Source organism: Danio aesculapii, chromosome 19 (genome assembly GCF_903798145.1).
Source record: "Danio aesculapii chromosome 19, fDanAes4.1, whole genome shotgun sequence".
NCBI classification, from domain to species: Eukaryota; Metazoa; Chordata; class Actinopteri; order Cypriniformes; family Danionidae; genus Danio; species Danio aesculapii.
The window spans coordinates 6,392,467-6,417,145 of record NC_079453.1 but is presented as its reverse complement, the minus strand read 5'-3'; the positions used below and the strand labels follow the sequence as shown (position 1 = coordinate 6,417,145).

At 34.9% G+C, this 24,679-nt stretch overlaps 2 protein-coding genes across 3 annotated transcripts in view; both read left to right on the top strand.

Annotated features, from left to right (window-relative positions):
* The first annotated feature begins 1,137 nt into the window (after positions 1-1,137).
* Positions 1,138-15,820, top strand: gnb3b (guanine nucleotide binding protein (G protein), beta polypeptide 3b). 2 transcript variants are annotated; one of them, XM_056480004.1, is made up of 8 exons: positions 1,138-1,194; positions 1,699-1,844; positions 2,661-2,724; positions 6,518-6,674; positions 6,760-6,826; positions 9,670-9,871; positions 12,006-12,222; positions 15,714-15,820. In XM_056480004.1, the coding sequence occupies exons 1-8, from the start codon at positions 1,138-1,140 to the stop codon at positions 15,818-15,820; spliced, it is 1,017 nt and encodes a 338-aa protein (XP_056335979.1). The 2 variants fall into 2 exon arrangements, with proteins under 2 accessions (XP_056335979.1, XP_056335978.1); XM_056480003.1 differs by having other exon boundaries at positions 1,699-1,847; positions 2,655-2,724.
* A 3,754-nt stretch (positions 15,821-19,574) lies between these two features.
* tpi1a (triosephosphate isomerase 1a) overlaps positions 19,575-24,679 on the top strand; it is an 8,663-nt gene continuing 3,558 nt past the window's right edge. Inside the window, exons 1-6 of the mRNA XM_056479875.1 lie at positions 19,575-19,802; positions 21,515-21,638; positions 21,732-21,816; positions 21,951-22,083; positions 23,419-23,504; positions 24,411-24,498. Coding sequence (XP_056335850.1) covers positions 19,691-19,802; positions 21,515-21,638; positions 21,732-21,816; positions 21,951-22,083; positions 23,419-23,504; positions 24,411-24,498 — 628 coding nt within the window. The 5' untranslated portion in view covers positions 19,575-19,690. The remainder of the gene's footprint in view (positions 19,803-21,514; positions 21,639-21,731; positions 21,817-21,950; positions 22,084-23,418; positions 23,505-24,410; positions 24,499-24,679) is intronic.

Sequence of the window (24,679 nt, the reverse complement as noted above, 5' to 3'; positions counted from 1 at the left end):
CGGTAATCGGATGACAGGAGATTTGATAAACTACCCCCCAGGAGCTCCTGCAGGGGTTTAGACCTTTCTTCTAGCCCTCCTCGGCATCAATAAAACAACTATGCTCTCATCAAGAGCTGAACTCATTATAATCTTCTAGCTATTATAACTAATTGTCAATTGATCGTCATCAACACAATGCAAGACTCAGTTTTGTAGTTTCTACATAGACGCTATTTAACAGTCAGTAAAGTTCATTAAGACTTCTGCCGAGCTATACGTAGCTCAACAATTTCTCATCATTTTCTTGAGGTAAATTCATACGGTGGTAGGCTATTATAGATTTACATCTCCATTAAATCTCGATTTTAAGCAGATCTCAGGTTAAGTTGATTTCCATTGGTCAGATTCAACCAATATACGTTGCTGTTATTTTTTCGTTTAGTTTTATTTGTGTTGTTGCAGATATTGCCAAATTTTTTGCACATTACTGAGAATGGAAAGGCTTGATTGGTTCGGTTTTAAGGATATAAAATCATTTACCTTTTGCTGATCTCAGGTTGATTACCATTGGTCTGACGAAGATACAATGAAATTGCATATGAAGTTAGCATTTTACTGTGAGCAGGAGGCTTCAGCAGGGCTGGTTCAGTTTTGAAGGACTCATTTGGGAGTTTTCCTTGATGCCTTTTAAGCTGCTTGGTGGAGATTTCAAAGTTTGAATAGCAGATCTGAATAACGCCTGAGCTGTTAAGCATTTTATGCTTAGCATTTCCTATAAAATATTAGCAAACTCCTCTAAATTTGATCCAATCTTTACAGTTTCTTAATAACAGAAAGTTGCACATATCATTCCACTATTTCTGTCTTGCTTGGTGAGATTTAACACTCTTTACAGTTTTATTGCTGCACAGTGATCCCAGATTTCAAAATAACCATCAATACTTGATCTCTATTAAGTTTTATAAGTATTCTAATTAGATCAATACAGGTGATGTAATAGCCTCACACAAGGTCTAGTTCAGATCTTTGTCCAAGGGATTAATTTAATCACACATATATAGCCATTTTCAAATAGGATACAACAATAATACTCGTATTAATTTTCGATTTTTTGATTTTAGCTTGTGCTATTAAACACCCCGATCAACAGCAGCCATGGGTGAAATGGAACAGATGAAAAAGGAGGCCGAAGGCCTGAAGACACAGATTGAGGTGAGATTGGTGTCTATTCTTATGTATATCCAGTGTCAGGATCATCAAAACACATGCAGCAAATGATTAAACACCACTAAGAGCAAATGATTTCTGCAGTTGACCTTATTACATATGAATTTGTAGGAGTTTCACTTTCAGACACAAAATTGATCTGAAAACTGTATTGAAATCAGTCAAGCAACATGATTTAGTAAGGTTTGCAATAGTAAGTTTACTAGTATCGGCGCTATTATTTAACACCATGTTTTAACCACTGGTTCTGCTTGCTTGTAACCTGATTGAAACCCTAAAGTTTTAAGTTTGTGCTTTGTCTGTAGATAACTTGCAAATCTTTCCACTTCCGTCAGCACTTTTTTGGCACTGCACTCTCACGTGCTTTGTTTAGTAAATCTGGCTCTTTCCGTACTTAATTTTAACATGATGAAGAACACAGATTAAAAATCAATCATTAAATGCGAATGAATTGCTAATAGTTGAAAACTATTGGTTCTCTTTCTATAGGCGGCTCGCAAAACAGCCCATGACACAGACATGGCGGCAGCCGCTGCTGGAGTGGCTCCGGCTCCTCGGGTCCAACTCAAGACCAGAAAGACTCTCAAAGGTCACCTGGCCAAAATCTACGCCATGCACTGGTGTACAGACAACAGGTGAAAACCAAATCCAATTATATTCGAGATATGCTAAACTGTAGGCTATAGAAAGTCATCATACCCCTTTGAAATAATGACTTTATTTGACATACAGCCTCAAATCAAATCCCATTCCAGCCTTTGAAATGTTTTGTAGCCTTCCCCTAACATACAACTTTATCCTGAAGGGATGTAAAGTGAGTAAAGCTATAGATTTTCACAAGGTATGATGATTTTTTATACTGTATTGGGGCCAGGAAAAAAGTAGCAAACATGGCAGAAAGTTAAATATATGTTGCCCTTTGTTGTCACGTGATCTGCTCAACCAGGTTAATAGCTCTCACACAGAAATCAGCTAAACCTTGTGGTCACCTTGAATTAGCTAATTCTTAGTTAGATCAATTATCAGGGTCAGAGGCCTGAAACAGACTTTAAGCCTCGCTGTGTTCAAGAAGCTATACCATGTCTGGGACGTACGACGATTAAAAGCAATATCGACAAATAAACAAATTGATACAAAAAGCGGTCACACTTTATTTTGATGGTCCATTCGTTGAATTTAAGTTACATTGCATCTACATGCCAACTAATTCTCATTAGATTATAAGTAGACTGTTAGGTTAGGGTTAGTGTAAGTTGACATGTACTTGTAAAGTTTCTTATAGTCAGTTAAATGTCTGTTGAAGGAGCAGTATCAACAGATATTAAGCAGACAGTCTACTAATACTCAAATGGACCATCAAAATAAAGTCTTACCCAAAAGCTTATGTCCAGTATCCAAAACAATATCTATTCCTATTGTTGTCTTTACCACTCTTTCTTCCTCATTTTTAGGCTAATGGTCAGTGCATCACAGGATGGCAAACTTCTCATCTGGGATGCTCACTCTGGAAATAAGGTGATTTAAGTTATTGTATAATATATAGACTAGCTGTCTATAAATAATTTGGGCTGTACACTCAAAAAATGATGTTTGCTGTTTGTTCAGACTACCTATTTAAAATGAGCTGAAATAACATGATTCTTGAGGTTTTTTGGGAGAATTTAATTGTTTTATGTTCAATCTAAATTTGTAAATACAAGGTAACTTAATTGATTTGTGTTGATACAACATGTCAGAATCAATTTTATTTATACAGCACTATTGAAAGGTTGACCAATGTGCTGCACATTTCAAATCACATAGAGAAAGAAATAAAATTATAGCTAAAACAAACAATCCTCACTGATAAAATGGCAAATCAAAAAGGTAAGTTTTCAACCTAGATTTAAAAACAGACAGAGATGATATAGATCTAATACAGAGGGGCAGAGCATTCCTTAATGTAGGACCAGCTACTGCAGAAGCACCAACACAATCTCACGGCAATTCGTAACTTTTTGATTTAGTGGCTAATTCGTACGAATTCGTACGATCTAATTCGTACAATTTAGTACGATTTGCTCATCCGCCAATGACGGTTGGGTTTAGGGGTGGGGTTAGGTGTCACGCCTCCTTTTTAAAATCGTACAATTTCGTACAACTGAACTCGTACGAATTAGCCACTAAACTGACAAAACGTAAAATACTTACATTTTCTCGTGAGATCAGGCTGGAAGCACGGTCACCCCTGCATTTCAGCCTCGACTTAATAATCTCTGGTTTGATGACAGAAGATACCGACCAGGCTGATGTTTAGTCAACAGTTCTGAGAGAAAAGAAGGTGCCAAGCCATTTAGTGATTTAAAAACCAAGAGAGGAATTTTAAAAGTGACAAAGAGCGTAAGACTGGTGTGATGTGGTCATGTTTTTTGGTACCGATTAAAAGCCTTGCAGCAGCATTTTGAGCTAACTGTAAACAGGATAGCGTTGTCTGATTAATCCCAAAATATAGTGTCACAGTAGTCCAACATGAAGGAATTGTGTGGAACCCAGCATTTTCTACAATGTATATAAACATTCATTCATTCATTCATTTTCTTTTCGGCTTAGTCCTTTTATTAATCTGGGGAATGAACCGCCAACTTATCCAGTATATGTTTTTATGCAGCAGATGCCCTTCCAGTATCAACCCATCTCTGGGAAACATCCATACACACTCACTCACACTCAAACACTACGGAGAGTTTAGCCTTCCCAATTCACCTGCACCGCATGTCTTTGGACTGTGGGGGAAACCGGAGCACCCGGAGGAAACCCACATGAATGCAGGGAGAACATGCAAACTCTACACAGAAATGTCAACTGACCCAGCCGAGGCTCAAACCAGCGACCTTCTTGCTGTGAGGCGACAGCACTACCTACTGCGCCACTGCGTCGCTGTATATAAACATCATCTACTATTTTGATCATATCTGTATAAATGATAATACATTTTAAATCTCAGTGCAAGGATTTATTGACTTATAATTATTCACAAATATTTAAAAAATCGGCTGTAGATATTTCAGGACATATATTTTTGCATTTTATCATATACACTGTAAAATGCGATTACTTAAAAGAAAATTAGTAAACCCATTGCCTTAAAAATGTTGATTTTACTTAAAAACATTACAGTATTTCTGTTGTAACTTAGAACTGTTAGGTTGACTTAACAAACTTAATTTTTAGAAGTATGCACGTCGTTCATTTACTTAGTAATTTGAAAGCAATGAGCGAATCATGTTTTACAGTGTATAATGTCATAGATAAAATGAAGTATTTAAGAAATGATATCTAATAACTAGTTTTATTTAAAGCAAAGGTTTGTCCACTGTAAAAATGTGATTACTTACTTTACTTTAAAAAAGTGGGTAAAGTCATTGTCTTAAAAGGAAAAGTAGAATTTTAATTAAAAAAATAGGTGAGTAAACCCATTGTAACTTGGAACTGTTAAGTCAACCTAACTTAATATTTATAATTATGAACATACACTGTAAAAAATGCAATTAAGTTTGACTCAAAACAAACTCAAGAATTATGTTGTTTCAGCTCATTTTAAATAAGTAGTTTGAACAAAAACAAACATCATTTTTTGAGTGTAGTTTATTTATATATTAATTTTAAGGCAAGTAATTGCCCCAACATGATTTCACCAAGTAGGACATGTTCCTGCATTGACATCTATGTTGATCCTGGAACAATATTCCAATCAGCCAATCAGAATTAAGGGAAATGTTTACAGTTTATGTTAAGTTTAGGCTTACGGTTAGGTTTATCCACTTATACATGATTGTCCTGCTATCTCTAGTTATAGGGCATCCATTTTGGTTTTGACTTCCAAACGGAAAGTTTCAACAATCAATTCAATCTCAGACCAAAAGCTTGACATCTCCATTTTAATAGTCTCTGCCATCTGGTCGCGTGAGGATATCACTTCGGTCTTAACCAGTTGAAGAAGTGCTTTGTCCTCTAGCGAAGATTGCTCAGCGCAACTGTTGCTTATAGTGTTAGCAGCGGCCTCCATGCTAGCTGGCATTAGGTTGGGACTATCAAGCTGCATCTGTCTTGTTGTCGATTTTTCACACTTTTGCTAGCCATTTTAATACAAATCAGATAACCATAGATGCAGGATTAAAGTGGAGGCGAATTTGTCAGTTTTCAAAGTATATTCGCGTGTTATTGGCGTTAATAAAATTAAAGATAGCGAGAGCGGAACAAAACAAGACTACCTCCCCATCTTGCTGCCGGACGTCCCTCTCTACATGATTGTGATCCAACTATTCCCCTCTGATTTTGGAATAATTTACTGTTATGGTTAGGATTAGGGGTAGGGAATAGATATGGATTACATTTTCAAACAAAAATGATGTTCCAGGATCAACATAGATGTTAATCCAGGATCGCATCTTACTTGGTAAAGTCATGACGGGCATTAATCGCTTTAAAAGCAATTGGTTTACTCACTTTTTTTAAAGTGAAGTCAAGAAATCGCTTATTACAGAGTATAATCAGTTGCGAAAATACTAAATACTTTTTTCCTGTCAGTTCAATTCAATTCAAGTTTATTTGTATAGCGTTTTTCACAATAATTATCCTTTCAAAGCAGCTTTACAAAAGGTGCACATTATTGCATGACAATTAAAATCTGAAAAAATAAGATTATTATTAGTTATCATAACTTTATTAGTTACTAGTAACTTTATTTAACTAGTGACTAATAACTTTTAACAGCTAAAGTTATTATATATAAAAATAGTTAACCTGCAGTTATATAGTACACTGTCAACATTATCAAATGAAATGAGTGTAGCTAACTCAAAATTTACAGAAAGTAAATTTGACTCATTTGAAAAGAGTTTTGAACTCGAGTGTTGAAGGTAATGAGTTAATTAAATACCTCATTCAACTTAAATGGATTAAGTTCACAGTACTCATATTTTTGGTTTGAGTTGGCTTAACATATTGGATTTTACAGTCCTCAGTTGGTTTGTGTTCTCTTCATTTATTGGGTTTTACTGTGCTCAAATTGCTTTGTTTACTCAAATGGATTAAGTTCACAGTACTCATTAGGATTAGTTTTTAAACTTAAATGATTTGTCGCAATCGGTTTCCTCAAATAATTTAAGTAACCTTAACTTTTTGGGTTTTACAGTCTAAATAAAGTCAATAAGAGTGTTACAGGAATGCTATTTGATTTAATTTATTACCCGTTTGAATTACAATTAAACTTAATTACATTTGATGATGCACACATGAAAAAGTTCACCTTTTTTGCTTCTTTCTTCAGGTCAATGCTGTTCCCCTGAAGTCCTCATGGGTGATGACCTGTTCATACGCTCCTTCTGGAAACCTCGTGGCCAGTGGTGGACTGGACAACATGTGTACCGTCTACAACTTGAAGACACCTGTAGTCAAGACTGTGAAAGAGCTGGATGCTCACACAGGTACAGAACACACCTGAAGATCAAACAAGAGTATTTACTTTCTTGCATACTTGTCTGCTATGTTGTGTCTCTCTATTTTTCATAGGTTACTTGTCCTGTTGCCGTTTCATAAGTGACACTGAGATCCTCACCTCTTCTGGTGATACCACATGGTTTGTGAATGTATCTTTTACATTTAAATCAATGGTTTAGTTACAATTTGCCTAATTGAGTACACTGAAAGAAATTATTTATTCATATTTATTTTTTAAAGGTAAGTGGTTGCAAACAATTTATATGGGATAAATTTAAACCAATTAAATTTAGTAATGTTCCACTTATTTTATTTGTTTAAATTTAGCCTCTATAGCCTGTACCTTAAAAAAATTAAGTAAATCCAATGAATCATTATTTGAGTGTATAATGTGTGTAGTATGAACCTATATGTTCTACAGTGGCCATTATCATCACATGATCTGAGTGGGTAAATTGCATAACCTTACCACCATTAAAGGGTTAGTTCACCCAAAATTTTTAATTGTGTTTTTAATTACTCATCCTCACGTCTTTCCAATTCTCAGAGACCTTCGTTCATCTACGGAGCACGAAATTAAGATATTTTAGATGAAATCCAGGAGCTCTCCATAGACAGCATTTTGGTATTGAGACATTCAAAGTTCAGAAAGGAACAAAAAACGTCAAAAATGTCTTCAAATGTAATCATATGAAGCTTGTGCACCAAAAAACTTGTAAAAATTACTTTTTTCACCAATGTTTTCTCTTCCTTGTGAGATCAATGTGCAAAAGCATATGCATCCTATTACTTTAACCCTTTATATGCCTGCTCTATCAAATGGTTGACCATATTTTGACTGTTTTAAATAATGACTGCTAAAGTCATTTAAAGAATGACCGTTTTAAATAATGGTTTACACACAGCATTGCTGTCAAAAAAACCTAATCCTCTTGCACTATGATTATGATTATGACTATGATTGCACTTGATTATGGTTTCATTGTAAAAAAAAATCGTGTTAAATGAGAATCTGAAATATTTTATGGCATACTTCAAGAAATAAACATGATTTATTATTCAAAGATGTTTTATTTTGAATATTTTTTTAAATAAACTGGATTTTCATAGTTTATGTATATTAATTCCGGTACTTTAACCATAAATCGACATATCAACCATTTGGTAAAGATTGATATTTTAGAAATTCTGAGAAAAAAAACTGCATTGAGTTAACTATAGCCACATTGGGAATTAAGTCAATCTAAAAATATTTTTTTTTTGGTGGGTGCAGTGGTAATTTAACTTATGGCCATTAGCATAACACACAAATATTCTATTGCCTGTAGTAAATGAAATATGCAAGAAAGGACATAGATGAACAAAGTCGTTTTTACAGATTTTTTGGTGCACAAAATTGTTCTTGGAGCTTCGTATGATTACAGTTGAGCCACTGAAGACACATGGATTGCTTTGACAATGTTTTTGCTTCTTTTTCTGGACTTTTTGATCCATTGCTGTATATGGAGAACGAGAGAGCTCTCGGATTTCATCTAAAATACGTTCATTTGTGTTCGTTAATGACTAACATTAATTAGCTTAATGACTAATGATTTACATTTCAGTTTGTTGTGTACAGAAAGCTATTACGCAATCTCAGACGTGTTTTTAATCTGAATAAACAGCAACAGTCATTCTAAAGGCACTCGAAAAATGTGGAAAAAATATTAAAAAGGCTTTATTGACATGGGTATTCCTTAAAACTACGCCTATGTGTTTTGGCAAACAATTCCTCACATCATTTTCAAGTGCCTTGGACTGACTTTTGCTGTTTATTCTGATGACTCCCTTACCCAATGAGCACCAACACATTATTTAAGCTACCCCTGAGCACTTTTTGTTTGATTTTGGACTTGTTTTAATCCGTTTTAAAGCCTGAACGCTTCAGTTACATTCATTGTTATTGCATGGAAAGAGAAGCAATTTTGTGTTTCATGGAAGAAGATTTTTCAGTAAATGATTTCATTTCAAATGATCATTTTTGATTAAAATTTCCCTTTACATCCACAAATCGCAGAATTTACTAAGGAATTGAGTACTAAAATCAATGACAAATCAGTGTTACTTGCCATTTTATTGTATTAATGAAGTCAAAAGTCTTTCTAACACAATTATTGTTTAGTATGGCAAGCATTTTGGCTTTTTCTTAATATCAATAAAGTGTTATGGCAGCCCGGTGGCTCAGTGGTTAGCACTGTCGGCTCACAGCAAGAAGGTCTCTAGTTCGAGTCGTGGCTGGACCAGTCGGCATTTCTGTGGGGAGTTTGCATGTTCTCCACTTGTTCTCCGGGTGCTCCGGTTTCCCCTACAGTCGAAAGTTATATGCTATAGGTGAATTGAATAAACTAAAATTGGCCATTGTGTATGAGTGTGTGTGAATGAGTGTGTATGGGTATTTCCACGTAAAACATATGTCGGCATAGTTGGCGGTTCATTCCGCTGTGGTGACCCCTGCTCAATAAAGGGACTAAGCAGAAAAGAAAATGAATGAATAAATGAATTTTAATCCACAGCCTCTGCAAAAGGTGCTCAGCAGACTCATCACATCGTCTGGAGTGTGTGGGTGCAAACATGTTTGCTTACAGTATTTGCTTGCAACAGAAAGGGAACATGTGTGTGTGTCTTATTGCACTTCAAAATTGTACTTTTGCTTAGAATTACATTACCTACACAATCTCAGTTGGGAAATCTCCTAACATTTGATTTACATCATTCCATGACAAGAAGCTCACACTCCAGACCTTTTTGTTTGTTGCAGAAGCTGTGGATTAAATCTAATAATGGTGTAAATAATGATCAGTATAAGCTTTTTTTACCCTTTAAGTGGTGCTGATGTCAATGGACCAAAACATCATAGCTTCAGAAAACAGAAAACATTTGTTCAAGTAATAAGTCAAATACTTTTGCTCCAATTTGTTCAATTTCTTCACATTTGTCTTGCAGTGCACTGTGGGATTTGGAGACTGGAAAGCAGAAGACGGTTTTCCTGAACCACGTTGGCGACTGCATGTGTCTGTCTCTGTCCTCCGACAACAACATGTTCATTTCTGGAGCTTGCGACTCTCTGGCCAAGCTGTGGGACGTCAGAGATGGCCAGTGCAAGCAGACCTTCCAGGGTCACACAAGTGACATCAACGCCATCTCAGTGAGTTTAAAGCCAAATATTTTATAAAGCGCTGAAGGCGCTGCAGTATGGGTCTTCATTGGCTCAATTGTAGACATATGAAGCTCCAAGAACAATTTTGTACGCCAAAGACTTTTTTAAAATCTATGTCTTTTCTTGCATGTTTCATTTACTACAGGCAATAAAATATTTGCATGTTGCACTATTAGCCATGTGTTGTCATTAAGGAACACAAATGAACGTATTTTAGATGAAATCCGAGAGCGCTCTCGTTCTCCATATACAGCAATGGTTCAAAAATTCCAGAAAATGAATCACAAACATTGCCAAAACATTCCATGTGTCTTCAGTGGCTCACCTGTAATCAAACGAAGCTCCAAGAACAATTTTGTGCACCAAAAAAATCAGTAAAAACGACTTTGTCCATCCATGTCCTTTCTTGCATGTTTCGTTTACTACCAGCAATGCAATATTTGCGTGTTGCGCTAATGGCCATGTGTTGTATTTCCCATAGTAATATGATGCATATGCTTGTGCACATTGACCTCACAAGGAAGAGAAAACATTGCCGAAAAGTTGTTTTTATACGTTTTTTGGAGCACAAAAGTGTTTTTGGATGATTTTTTTTGATGTTTTTGGTTTCTTTTTTTGCTCTTTCCATGTTTCCATCCAAAGATACCGATTAAACTTTTGGCGCAAAACTGAAATTTCACATAAAACGTTTGCGAATAAAGCCCGGTTTCCATCCAATGAGTCAAAGAGAACAAATTTTCACTTCCTGTTTAACTGGCACCAAATATCAAAACATAAAATATCATTTGCTTCTTATAGAGGAAGCCACTGTGGGCTTTTTTCCTATATAATAAGTGAAGTTTAACAAACTAATTTCAAGAGGAGCACGTGATATGCCATCTCCCATACGTAATCATTAGCAATACAATTGGATTCAAACTCACTATAAATATCCCGTCTAGTATTACTCCCTTATTGTGTTTTGAAGAATCCCCCCATCCACCACATCTCCTCCTTTTCCTTCTTTACCAGGGAGAGCTATCAAGATCTACCTGATCTCATACGCCCTTACATGCTCAATTTTCTTTTTGCTCAAGGTTCTCTCCCAGGACAGCATGCCAAACCTGCCAAAATTATCAAGCAATATCTAAGTGCCAACTCTTGAAATGACTTACAAAGATGGAATGTAATGAATGTGCGTGGCTTTTGGAGATTTTCTTTCTGGAGGTGATAATACTGAACCACTTTGATGACAGACTTTGGCTGAGGGATTTTAGAATGACCAAACAATATTTCAGTGTTTAATCCGTTATTGCTGTCTCATCATGGCCACTTTGTTATCACATGATCTGTAAAAACAAAGTCACATGACTTTTTTCGATGCGCATGCTGAACTTTATTCTGTAAATGAGTGTTTCCGTCAGTTTATGCACATTTCTTATTATCATTATCAAATAAAAAGCTTATCCTGAAAGTTCATCCTATTTTTCGTGCATTTTCAAAATGTATGCACTTGTCATTTCCATAAAGCATTTAGCAAAATTTGCATAAAAATAGGTGGATGTAAACCTAATAAGGATAATGATGACATTAACTTTCTAACGGTTTACAAGATTTAAGTTTTTACAATTGGCTCTATGCACAGCTAGTGTTTTTCAGTCAGTGATGAACTTCCGATAAAAGGTTACTGTGACTATTTTCAATTTAATAAGGTTGCTTTTACACCATCGATGTTGTAATGAATTAAAATACAATCAGTTAAATAGACTTAACCATTCGTTTCGTTGTTCAAGCGTAAAAATGAGATGAAAGACTGTCTAAAAGCAAGCGGCGTCAGTAGCATAAGGCTAGCACAGAAACTCTATTGAAAATGCTAGAGTAAAATTTTTATCCAAATTTTAAAGACATGGCATTGAAAATTTTTATTTAATGCAGTGCTTTTTGTCTAATCTGAGACGCACTTTATATTGTAAATCAATCAGGGAGTGAAGATTACTGATTTTTAAAGAAATCAGATCTTAAATGTGGCTATTTTGTAATGAAGCGGAACCGATTGTGCTGGATGACTGAAAACTAAAAGTCTGTGTGCTTATACCCCATTGCCCAGCAAAGCATATAAGTCTAAATCTTCTTCTTTCTGCAGTTCTTACCCTCTGCCACTGCGTTCATCACTGGCTCGGATGACTGCACATGCAAGATGTACGATATTCGCGCCGATCAAGAAGTGATCTGCTACCAGGATGCATCCCTGAACAGTGGAGTTACATCAGTGGCTCTGTCCGTGTCTGGACGCCTCATCTTTGCCGGTTACGACGACTTTAACTGCAATATTTGGGACTCACTAAAGGGCGAGAAAGTTGGTGAGTTGAAAGTTTAATAAAGACCCTTTCGAAGGAAATCAAATCACTTAACGTCATCAAGCTAGCCTCATGTAGCCAAATGGTGGCTTTTGTGGACCAAACACCACCCAGAAGCCTTATGACTGATATACAAAGCAACCAATCACAGTTGTTCAGAATCAGTACTGAGGTATAGAAAATCATACACTGAAGCCCTTACAATAACAGATCATCATGTCTAAAACTGCTGTAAACTTCACCTACGTTGAAAACCCAGCATTTTTGGTGATAATTGTTTACCCCAGTAAACATGATGGCTTTTTCTTATATAAGAAGAGGTTTGCCGTCATCCTAGCTTTGTTTCCTGGCAGTTAGTTAAACAGCCTAGTGCACACCTCTATTGGAATTTCAACCATTCAGATAATGCCATGGAAACTCTTTGGAAGATCTATGTATCCAGAAATTTTACTGTAAATTTTGTGCATCATAAATTGTGCTAACGCTCCATGGGGACTTTTATGAAAGATATTTTATGCAGTTAGTTTTTTTAAATCATACAAAATGTGTCACTCTAAGATTTGATAGATATTTTTTATAGCAATTAATATTTTAAATAGTAAAACTCTAACTGGTTTTCTATAAATTGGGAGGGAAAATGCTAAAAGTGTGAGATCGCAAAGGAAAGAGTCGATAAAAGTAAAAGATGAAGGTAGTAAAGTAAAAGATTTCAATTACCATTATTATTTTATCCTGTGAGGTAGAAACTTGGCATGAAATTAAAATTCACACGTACAATGCATAATAATGCATATTAAAGATACTATGTAGAACAATTCATCCCTAAAAGCTTTTTATTTACTTTATGGCCTCATAATATTAAATCAAACTGTCACCATAATATCAAAATGTACATTGCACAATTCTAAATTAATTCTAATCAATTAATGTATTTTAAATGGACTATCGCAGTGTTTATTTTAAAGTATTTATAGACTTACTTATTTTTAATTTGTGTGTCATAATCTTTAATTCAAATAACTTCTCTCTTAAACAACATTTTCCTATAATTAGTAATTAATAGCTAAAGGGGCGGGATCAACCTGTCACTCGCATGAGATCCACCAATAACAAACCACAACCACCAATCAATACCACCCTAATATATATTTATATATTAATCTTTTTTAAAAAGCAACCTCACTCAGCTATACGTCAACATAAGACAGGTGAGTGTGTTTGACCAACCACCTGTAGCAAACACACACTTTCATCTCTCTGACACTTTAACCAACACTTTTTTCACCAGAAACTTACTTACAATCACTCCACATCGCAAAAAAGTGCATTTATGAAGTGTGCCTCACACAGGTGAGTGGGTTTGACAAACCACCTGTAGAAACACATGCTTTCATCTCTCTGACACTTTAACCAACACTTGTTTGCACATTTCCACCAGACACTTTTTTACAAATCACTCCATAACTCCAAAAAAAAACCCAGTGTGGTTTTATTAAGTGTGCCTCACAAAAGTGAGTGGGTTTGACAAACCACCTGTAGAAACACATGCTTTCATCTCTCTGACACTTTAACCAACACTTGTTTGCACATTTCCACCAGACACTTTCTTATAATCACTCCATAACTCCAAAAAAACCCATTGTGCTTTTATTAAGTGTGCCTCACACAGGTGAGTGGGTTTGACAAACCACCTGTAGAAACACATGCTTTCATCTCTCTGACACTTTAACCAACACTTGTTTGCACATTTCCACCAGACACTTTCTTATAATCACTCCATAACTCCAAAAAAACCCATTGTGCTTTTATTAAGTGTGCCTCACACAGGTGAGTGGGTTTGACAAACCACCTGTAGAAACACATGCTTTCATCTCTCTGACACTTTAACCAACACTTGTTTGCACATTTGCACCAGAAACTTTCTTACAATCACTCCATAACTCCAAAAAAAACCATTGTGCTTTTATGAAGTGTGCCTCACACAGGTGAGTGGGTTTGACAAACCACCTGTAGAAACACACACTTTCATCTCTCTGACACTTTAGCCAACACTTGTTTGCACATTTCCACCAGACACTTTCTTACAATCACTCCATAACTCCAAAAAAACCCCATTGTGCTTTTATTAAGTGTGCCTCACACAGGTGAGTGGGCTTGACAAACCACCTGTAGAAACACACGCTTTCATCTGTCTGACACTTTAACCAACACTTGTTTGCACATTTCCACCAGACACTTTCTTACAATCACTCCATAACTCCAAAAAAAAACATTGTGCTTTTATGAAGTGTGCCTCACACAGGTGAGTGGGTTTGACAAACCACCTGTAGAAACACACACTTTCATCTCTCTGACACTTTAGCCAACACTTGTTTGCACATTTCCACCAGACACTTTCTTACAATCACTCCATAACTCCAAAAAAAAACCCATTGTGCTTTTATTAAGTGTGCCTCACACAGGTGAGTGGGTTTGACAAACCACCTGTAGAAGCACACACTTTCATCTCTCTGACACTTTACCCAACACTTGTTTGCACATTTCCACCAGACACTTTCTTACAATCACTCCATAACTCCAAAAAAACCCCATTGTGCTTTTATTAAGTGTGCCTCACACAGGTGAGTGGGCTTGACAAACCACCTGTAGAAACACACGCTTTCATCTGTCTGACACTTTAACCAACACTTGTTTGCACATTTCCACCAGACACTTTCTTACAATCACTCCATAACTCCAAAAAAAAACATTGTGCTTTTATGAAGTGTGCCTCACACAGGTGAGTGGGTTTGACAAACCACCTGTAGAAACACACACTTTCATCTCTCTGACACTTTAGCCAACACTTGTTTGCACATTTCCACCAGACACTTTCTTACAATCACTCCATAACTCCAAAAAAAACCCATTGTGCTTTTATTAAGTGTGCCTCACACAGGTGAGTGGGTTTGACAAACCACCTGTAGAAACACACACTTTCATCTCTCTGACACTTTAACCAACACTTGTTTGCACATTTCCACCAGACACTTTCTTACAATCACTCCATAACTCCAAAAAAAAAACATTGTGCTTTTATTAAGTGTGCCTCACACAGGTGAGTGGGTTTGACAAACCACTTGTAGAAACCTTCCTTACTCTAGAACTTAAATATCTGAGCACAAACAGTCTTTGTATAATTAGCACTTCTTGTGTGTATTGCCTCCTCTTGTTGAATCGCTGAATGCCCAAATTGTAAGTTGATTTGGATTAAAATCATCTGCTAAATGAGTAAATGTAAAATGTAATTGTAATTACATGCAATTTAGTTTTCTTCCTCAAATTAATATAACTATAAAAGGATCTGTAGCACAAATTAATTTGTATTTCCGCAGTACGAAAGTAACAACCTAGTCCAAAGATCTTTAGCTACTTAATAAATGTGAACTAAATGCGAACACATTCCAGTCAAGTTAATATTCTCACATATTTCTCTCTCTCTTTTCTCTCTCCAGGTGTGCTGTCCGGCCATGACAACAGGGTGAGCTGCACCGGTGTACCAGGAGATGGCATGTGTGTGTGCACTGGCTCATGGGACAGCTTCTTGAAGATCTGGAACTGAGCCGGATCCTGTCATAAGACGAGAGCAAGAAAGAAAGGATGAGGAAAAAGTCGAGAAAGAGGAAGAAAAAAAACGGTCTAAGCAACAAAGAAGCACACAAAGGTCCAGCTGAATGTGTGGGAATCTCCGGAAGACTGGCTGTTATTAGAATATATAAATGGAATATTTAATTGTAAACATGTAAGTTGCAACTAACAGGAAGTTTGCATTAATGTTATCAAAAAAATTACCGCGACACTGTTTTGACAACAATACGGTGACTTGAATTTATAGCGTGTCTGACAGCTTAAAAAAATAAATAAATAACTAAATGATCATTTAAGAATTAACAAAATAGCACACATTATTTTTTTAGATGAAAGTTTGCATATTTTTATTTATTAGACGCGATGCTAGAATGCAGAAGAAATTGTACAGTTACTTTTTTTCCGACAAACCACACTGACTGTCTGAGATCTGATGTTGGTGGCTATATTTTGTTTTCATTTCTAACGATCTTTCCCCCTTCAAAATGACACGACATGATAAAAGATTTCAAATTCTAAAATGTATTTACTTCTTTCCTCCTTTTGTAGGACTTTTACATGCCAGACAGTTCCTCTTAAATTTGCAGTGGTTACTTGAATACCTTTCTAATAAACATAGTGTTCTGCATTAAACAATACTTTAGTGTGTGTGCAGTGTGTGTCTGTAAAGCTCTGTGAAAATGGGTTTCATTTGCTAATGACTATCGGCTAGGGCTGCATGATATTGGCGATATTTTTTTTTCTCTGTGATTTATATTGCAATATGAATACAATTTAATCTATTTGGAAAGTCATTCATTTAGATTGATCGGGATGATTTTGAAGGGGAGGGAAACATGTATAAGTCTATATATTATTTTATATTAAAATATATTTTACATTATTTATTACATACAGTTGAAGTCAGAATTATTAGCCCCCCTTTGAATGTTTTTTTTCCTTTTTTAAATATTTCCCAAATGATGTTTAACAGAGCAAGGAAATTTTCACAGTATGTCTGATAATATTTTTTCTTCTGGAGAAAGTCTGATTTGTTTTATTTCGACTAGAATAAAAGCAGTTTTTAATTTTTTCAGAAACAATTTTAAGGTCAAAATGATTAGCCCCTTTAAGCTATTATTTTTTTTCAATAGTCTACAGAGCAAACCATCATTATACAATAACTTGCCTAATTACCCTAACCTGCCTAATTAACCTAATTAACCTAGTTAAGCCTTTAAATGTCACTATAAGCTGTATAGAAGTGTCTTGAAAAATATCTAGTCAAATATTATTTACTGTCATCATGGCAAAGATAAAATAAATCAGTTATTAGAGATGAGTAATTAAATCTATTATGTTTAGAAATGTGTTGAAAAAATCTGCTCTCCGTTAAACAGAGATTGGGGGAAAAAATAAACAGGCTAATAATTCAGGGGGGCTAATCATTGTGACTTCAACTGTTCATATAATAAACAAACTACAGTCATAAATAAGCACAATAGAGCAAAGATTAAGTGACATAGTTTGTGATTTTCTGGGGAGTCTAACAGTATTCAGGTACATTAATTGAATAATTAAACGTAAAATAACAGTGAATATAATTTCATATCAATCTTTTTTTAGATACAAACCGTGTCATTTCTTGTGCCTGAATGCTTTAAACTATCCTAAAATGCTCACACAGTTACGGGAATTAATAAAAATAAATTCAAATGACAAACTTTCAAAATATTATGGTTCAATTCTGCAGTGTTTTAACTTGTGGTTGGTTAACTATAATCCCAACTCAACATCTTGCAATGTGACCTATGTGGATAGACACATTGCGATATCTACTGTGCAGCCCTACTATCAGCATCATTTATAACAACGTTGATCTATGCATCTTTACTTTATTGGTTGAATAAATTACTTTGTTATGCAAATTTCATGCAGACAAACTCGCATTTGGGCATTGTCAGAATCTAGGACAGTATGAACACTGTAAACATGATTTCTTAGTTTTTGTCTTGTGTCTAGTCTAAATATCTAAATATACTTTTAAAAAAGAAGCCTTTTCTAGACAAGACATATTGTCTTGTTTTCAGAAATAAGAAGTAAAAATTCTGTGAGTTTTACCTTAAAACAAGCTAAATAATCTGCCCATGGGGCGAGCAAAATGATTTTATTTCAAAGTGAAAACAAGACTATTTTACTTACTCTATTATTAAGCTTGTTTTAAGGAAAAAACTCACTTAATTTTGGCTTATTATTTCTGAAAACAAGACAATATGTCTTTACTAGTTTAGAAAATGCTTCTTGATTTAAGTATATTTAAATATTTGGACTAGAAACAAGACAAAAAACTCACTTTTTGCAGTGAAATATTATTGCAAAGTAAATCTAATGTGTGAAACGTAAGGTTAATAGCATAATAAAGCTTATAACAAGAAGTTACATCACCAATAAAAATCAGCCCAGACGAAGTGACTAAGACGGTTTAGTTATCCAGGTCAGAATTGGTGTTCATGTCAATTTACAATCCGAGTCTCAAGTCGGACGCTTTTAGTTCTGAGGTGAAACCTAATTCCTTTAAGTATATTACCACCGACTGCAATCTCAGTCACCTTGGGAAAGTAGATCAGGCAGTTGTTTTTTCTTTCACTTAAGAAGGAAGACGTGAGACTTACTCTTAATCCACTTCAATAGAGCTTTTCTCAGAGAAACGTCAGCAGGAACCCGAAGACAAGATGACCAATAGGTGTCTAAAGATCCTATACTTGATGAAGCCTGTGGTGTACGGCCTTTCATTGCCTGCAAAATAATTTGGTGCAAAACACCAACATCACATTACAAAATAAACTGTATTGCACTGAAATAAATAACATTTCAGTCATATAGTACACTCACTGGCCACTTTATTATGTACACCATACTAGTATCATGTTGGACCCCATTTGCCTTCAGAACTGCCTTAATCCTTCTTGGCATAGATTCAACAAGGTACTGGAAATATTCCTCGGAGATTTTGGTTCATATTGACATGATAGCATCACGCTGTTGCTGCAGATTTGTCAGCTGCACATCCATGATGCGAATCTCCCATTCCACCACATTCCAAAGATGCTGTATTGGATTGAAATCTGGTGACTGTGGAGGCCATTCGAGTACAGTGAACTCAATGTTCAAGAAACCAGTCTGAGATGATTCGCGCTTTATGACATGCTGCATTATCCTGCTGGAAGTAGCCATCAGAAGATGAGTACACTGTGGTCATAAAGGGATGGACATGCTCCGCAGCAATAATCTGGTAATATATTCACCAAATATGAATGCCTCAAGGCTTTTGCAAAGCTTTAACACACTAAACTTGATGTGTCATTGCTACTTCACACTGATCACAACACATCAATTTGGTAACAGCGCCACCTGATGGTCAAAAGTATAAACCCTTATATCTTACCATGAATTTTCAGCCATATTGTCTACAGTCATCTTAAAATGTCTTAAATTATTATTTGGTGCAGTTATGAACTTTGATCCTTAATTGCAGCTATACGTATTAATACTATTATTATTATTATTATTATTATTATTATTATTATTATTAACTAAACACTAAGGAGCTAATTTCCCGTCGGATGCTAAATGAGTTAAATGTTAATTAGATGACGTTGACGGTGCTTTCACAGTGAGGCCTTACATACCTCATGAATATTAATTAGATTCTCCTGACGTGTCATGCAGCCTTCCAATGCCAAATGGCCGCCTCCTGAATATTGAGCATAAAGCCTTCTCAGTAGTAGGATTTGTAAAGTCTCTTCACGGTCACTGTGATATTACCGCAGTCACTGTGTTTGGTCTGTTTGGTTTGTCCTGAAAAATGTCCTCAAGGAAATTCTTCGTCGGAGGAAACTGGAAAATGAACGGCGATAAAGAGTCTCTGGGCGAGCTCATAATGACCTTGAACACGGCCAGTCTCAACGATGAAACAGGTCCATGGCGTTTGTTTGATGCTGTGTTGTTTACCTGAGAGAATATCTAGCGAAAAGTACATGATTTTGTTCAGTTAACACAATTATTCTTTTGCGTTTTCAACGGTTTAGACGCCACCTTGTTTAATGAGGTCACGTGATACTTTAAAGAGATGGAGGCTCACGTAGACTTGAATGACTTGAAGACGTTTGAACTGTTTTACGCAACTTAACTTGTTTAAGAAATGGTCAGATTTTTTAATATGCGTATTAATTTTATTAGTTCATGCTATCATTTAGGCGTAATGTAAGCTTAATTAATTTTAATTTCGGTCTTCTGTCTTTATTTAATGTGCACCCCATGTATAAATATGCAAATAATTAATTAAATGATGCCGTCGTATATATATATATATATATATATATATATATATATATATATATATATATATATATATATATATATATATATATATATATATATCTGATCCATGTGCATAAACTGTTGTTTGCCAAGTGATTAGAAATTAGAGGAGGTAAATAATATAAATGACATTAAACTATTATTAAACTATCAATATTGATATATGTAGTGTATTTGTCTAATATTTAAACATTGTCACATTTATGCCATACATGACTTTCAGAAAAAGGATTCATCAAAAATATATGTATATTTTATTTTTGTTTTATGACATAATTTTGTCATTTATTTTTGTCATGTTTTTGTCATGTCATTTTGTTGTAATGACAAAATAGTCAATATTGTATAATATTAATACATTGTCACATTTATGCCGTACATAAGTAATTCTATATTTTTCCAGTCCCATAAATCCCGTATTCGTCTTGTATGCATAGACAATGTAAAAAGTACACATTTTCAGCTACACACAGCTTTAGCTAAATAATCAAACTTGCGTTATCTCTTATTTGTCCCAGAAATGTATTAAAAAAAAAGCCAAATTATGTATTCCAGTTTCAACTGTGGATATATAATATGAAATACAACACAGAAGTAGTTAATATACAGTATTTACATATACAGTAGATTTATCTTATAGACCATTTTGAGGGATGTAAACAAAATCAATGGTCCCAATGTATTTCCTGTTTCACATCTTTCATTCCTAGAGCTTCCGAGAATCCAAAAAGAGCCACATAATGATAAATAATGTTATGATAGCTGTTAACATTAGGTTATGATTGAATTTCCTCTTGCTACAGTTAGGAAATAGTTTGATAACAAGCAGGAAATGGTCATTTGGCCAATCACATGACCACATTGAAATGGTCTATATTATTTCATGTCTTCAAAGTCATCTAATAGTTTTAATAGAAACTCTGCTGGATTTTGTCCTATCCATATTTGTCCCTTTATGCATAAAATCCCTATTTAAAAATACTGTTTATTAGTTAGCATGGGTTAGCCAAATTATGTTTGCTCTATACACACTCCATACACAATATGTCCACATTCATATATCTCATATTCGTTGCATATGCATAAAAATAAAAGTTGTGCATTAAATATCCCATTCTCCTTTAGGGAAATATCTGATTCAATGCACTTAAATAAAAAATAATACACAAATATTTCACGCAAACAGTTTAGACTGACATGAAGCCGAGTAAATGGTGACAGATGTTACGTTTTTGGCTGAGCTATTCTTATAAACAAGCCATTTAATAATCGTAAATCGTCAAAACACTGGCTTTGTCTTCATTTTTAGATGTTGTTTGTGGAGCACCGTCCATCTATCTGGATTACGCCAGGTCTAAACTGGACCAAAGGATCGGTGTAGCTGCTCAAAACTGCTATAAAGTGCCGAAAGGAGCCTTCACCGGGGAGATCAGGTATATATGTGCTCATAGATAGCTTTTAGAAGCAACCATTTATCAATGTCAAAGCTCATATTTCTCATTCTCTCCTTTTGTTTTGCACTCCAGCCCAGCGATGATTAAAGACTGCGGCATCGACTGGGTGATTTTGGGCCATTCTGAGAGGCGTCATGTTTTTGGGGAGAGCGACGAGGTTTTTATATTGTCTAGAACCTTTTGTCTTTGCTTTTCTGTATATATTGGAGTTCAGGCATCACGTTTATGCAGATCTGTGCTGCTCTGCAATCAGCCCTGGCTCACTCTGATTGGCTGTTGTGTCCTTCGCAGCTGATTGGTCAGAAGGTGGCCCATTGCCTGGAGAGCGATTTGGGTGTGATCGCCTGCATTGGGGAAAAACTGGAGGAGAGAGAGGCTGGAACCACCGAGGACGTGGTGTTTGAGCAGACCAAAGTCATCGCAGGTTCTTTAAAATACACTGATTTATTGTGATTTAACGTTGTGGATTGATTGTTGTCTGCATATTTATTTATTTTAGGCATAAAATCATCAGAAATACTGTAAACAAAATAAATCGAAATATTGTAATAGAGAGAGATGCTGAAACTGTTGATCTTGTCATTGCTGATCTTATATTATATTATATTATATTATATTATATTATATTATATTATATTATATTATATTATATTATATTATATTATATTATATTATATTATATTGTTTTAAAGGGGTAGTTCAACCAAAAATTTGCATTTATTCACCCTCAAGTGGTTCCAAACCTTAGTTTTTTTTATTCTGTTGAACACAAATAAAGATATTTTGAAGAATGTCGGAAACTGGTAACCATTGGTTTTCAAAAACAAACACAATAGAAGTGAATGGTTAATGTTTTCCAACATTTTTCAAAATATCTACTTTTGTGTTTAACAGACAAAAGCAGTTCAAACAGATTTTGAACAAGTAAATGATGACAGAATTGTCCTTTTTGGGTGAACTATCCCTTTAAAATGTTGTATTTGTCTGTAAATATGCAAAGGTGATGTATAATGCTGTGTGTACACTGTAAAATTTATATTATTATATTATATTATATTATATTATATTATATTATATTATGTTGTTTTTTTAAAGGGGAAGCTCAACCAAAAAATAAACATTTATTCACCCTAAAGTGGTTCCAAACCTTTGATTTTATTTATTCTGTTGAACACAAATGAAGATATTTTGAAGAAAGTTAGAAACTAGTAACCATTGTTTTGTCAAAAACAAACACCATTGAAGTTAATAGTTAATGTTTTTCAGCATTTTTAAAATATCTTGTGTTGAACAGAAAAAAGAAACTCAAACAGGTTTTGAAAAAGTAAATGATGACACAATTAATGTTGGGTGAAATATCCCTTTAAAATGTTGTATTTGTCCTAAAAATGTGCAAAAATAAAATGTATTTACCCTCAAGTGGTTCCAAACCTTTAAGTTTCTTTATTCTGTTAAACACAAAAGAAGATATTTTGAAGAATGTTCCAAACTGGCAACAATGTATTTCTAAAAATGTATTTTTTTTTTACATTTTCCGAAATATCTTCTTTTGTGTTCAACAGGAAATGAAAATCAAATACAAGTAAATGATGACAATTTTCATTTTTGGGTGAACTATTCCTTTAAAATGTTGAATTTGTCCACAAATTTGCAGAGGTCACTGTCGATTCTGTGTCTAAACCGAACAAGAACAGATTAAGAAAAAAATATATATATATTCTAAATATGAAATCCCATCTTAAATTTGTATATTTTATAGACAATGTGAAGGACTGGGCTCGTGTGGTTTTGGCATATGAACCAGTGTGGGCTATTGGCACTGGCAAAACTGCCTCTCCTGAACAGGTAAATCTATGTTTGCACAATACATCATAATGATATTCTTGATTAAATGTTATGATATTTTATTGCTGTCACAAATACCATAATTTTACCATAACAATTTTCACATACATTACATGCATGCAGTAAAGCAAGAGAAATTAACCACCTAAATGGATAGTTCTCCAAAAAAAAAAAAACATTTACTCAACTTTGTTTCTTTCAAATCATTCCTTGAACACAGATAGATTTGTTTTTAATCTTTTATTTATGATTATTTTATTTTACAGAAAATCCCCATCCCCAACCATTTTAACCCCTTACAGATGAAGGAATAAAACGATAATAAAATACAAATAAAAAATAAAGAAAAACAATACAAAATAAATAAATAAATAAAGATTACTGCCATGACACAGTGGCTCAGTGAAGATTAAAACATTATCTCATCAGCATTTTGAGTCAATGTAATGTCCACACACACATACTGTATAGCAGTGTTTCCCAACCCTGTTCCTGAAGGCACACCAACAGTACATATTTTGGATGTCTCCCTTATCTGACCCATTAACTTCAGGTTTTGGAGCCTCTTCTAATGTTCTGATGAGTTGATTCAGGCGTATTTGATTAGTAAGAGGTTGAAAATGTGTACAGTTGGTGTGCCTTCAGGAACAGGCTTGGGAAACGTTTATTTATAGGTTTGTATTGACATGAGAGTTAATAAACGATGACAGAAATTTTGGTGATCTATGCCTTCTCTAATAAACCTTTACATTTATAGATACAAATTTTCATACGTACAAGGGCTTTAATTTGTCGTGCTATCAATGAATGTGTATTCAAATTGGTAATATTGCACCAAATTAGCACTGTGCAAGTAACCAATGACTTCAATGATAGTCTTGAAGGTTTGTGGTTTGTGTGCTGCAGGCGCAGGAGGTGCACGAGAAGCTGAGAGGATGGCTGAGAGCGAACGTGTCGGATGCAGTCGCTGATTCTGTGCGCATCATCTACGGAGGTGAGTCCGCAGTGTTCACGTCATCCCCGTCTGTTCAATCAAAAACAAATGACTCCGGTCGTGTCGTCCTGCATCATTATTTTGCAGAATGTCTATGATGATGTCTGTTATTGATGCATTAAGATAGCAAAGATTTTTCAGATATCAGATTTGGTGTAGTGAATGTTATATAGCTGCTTTT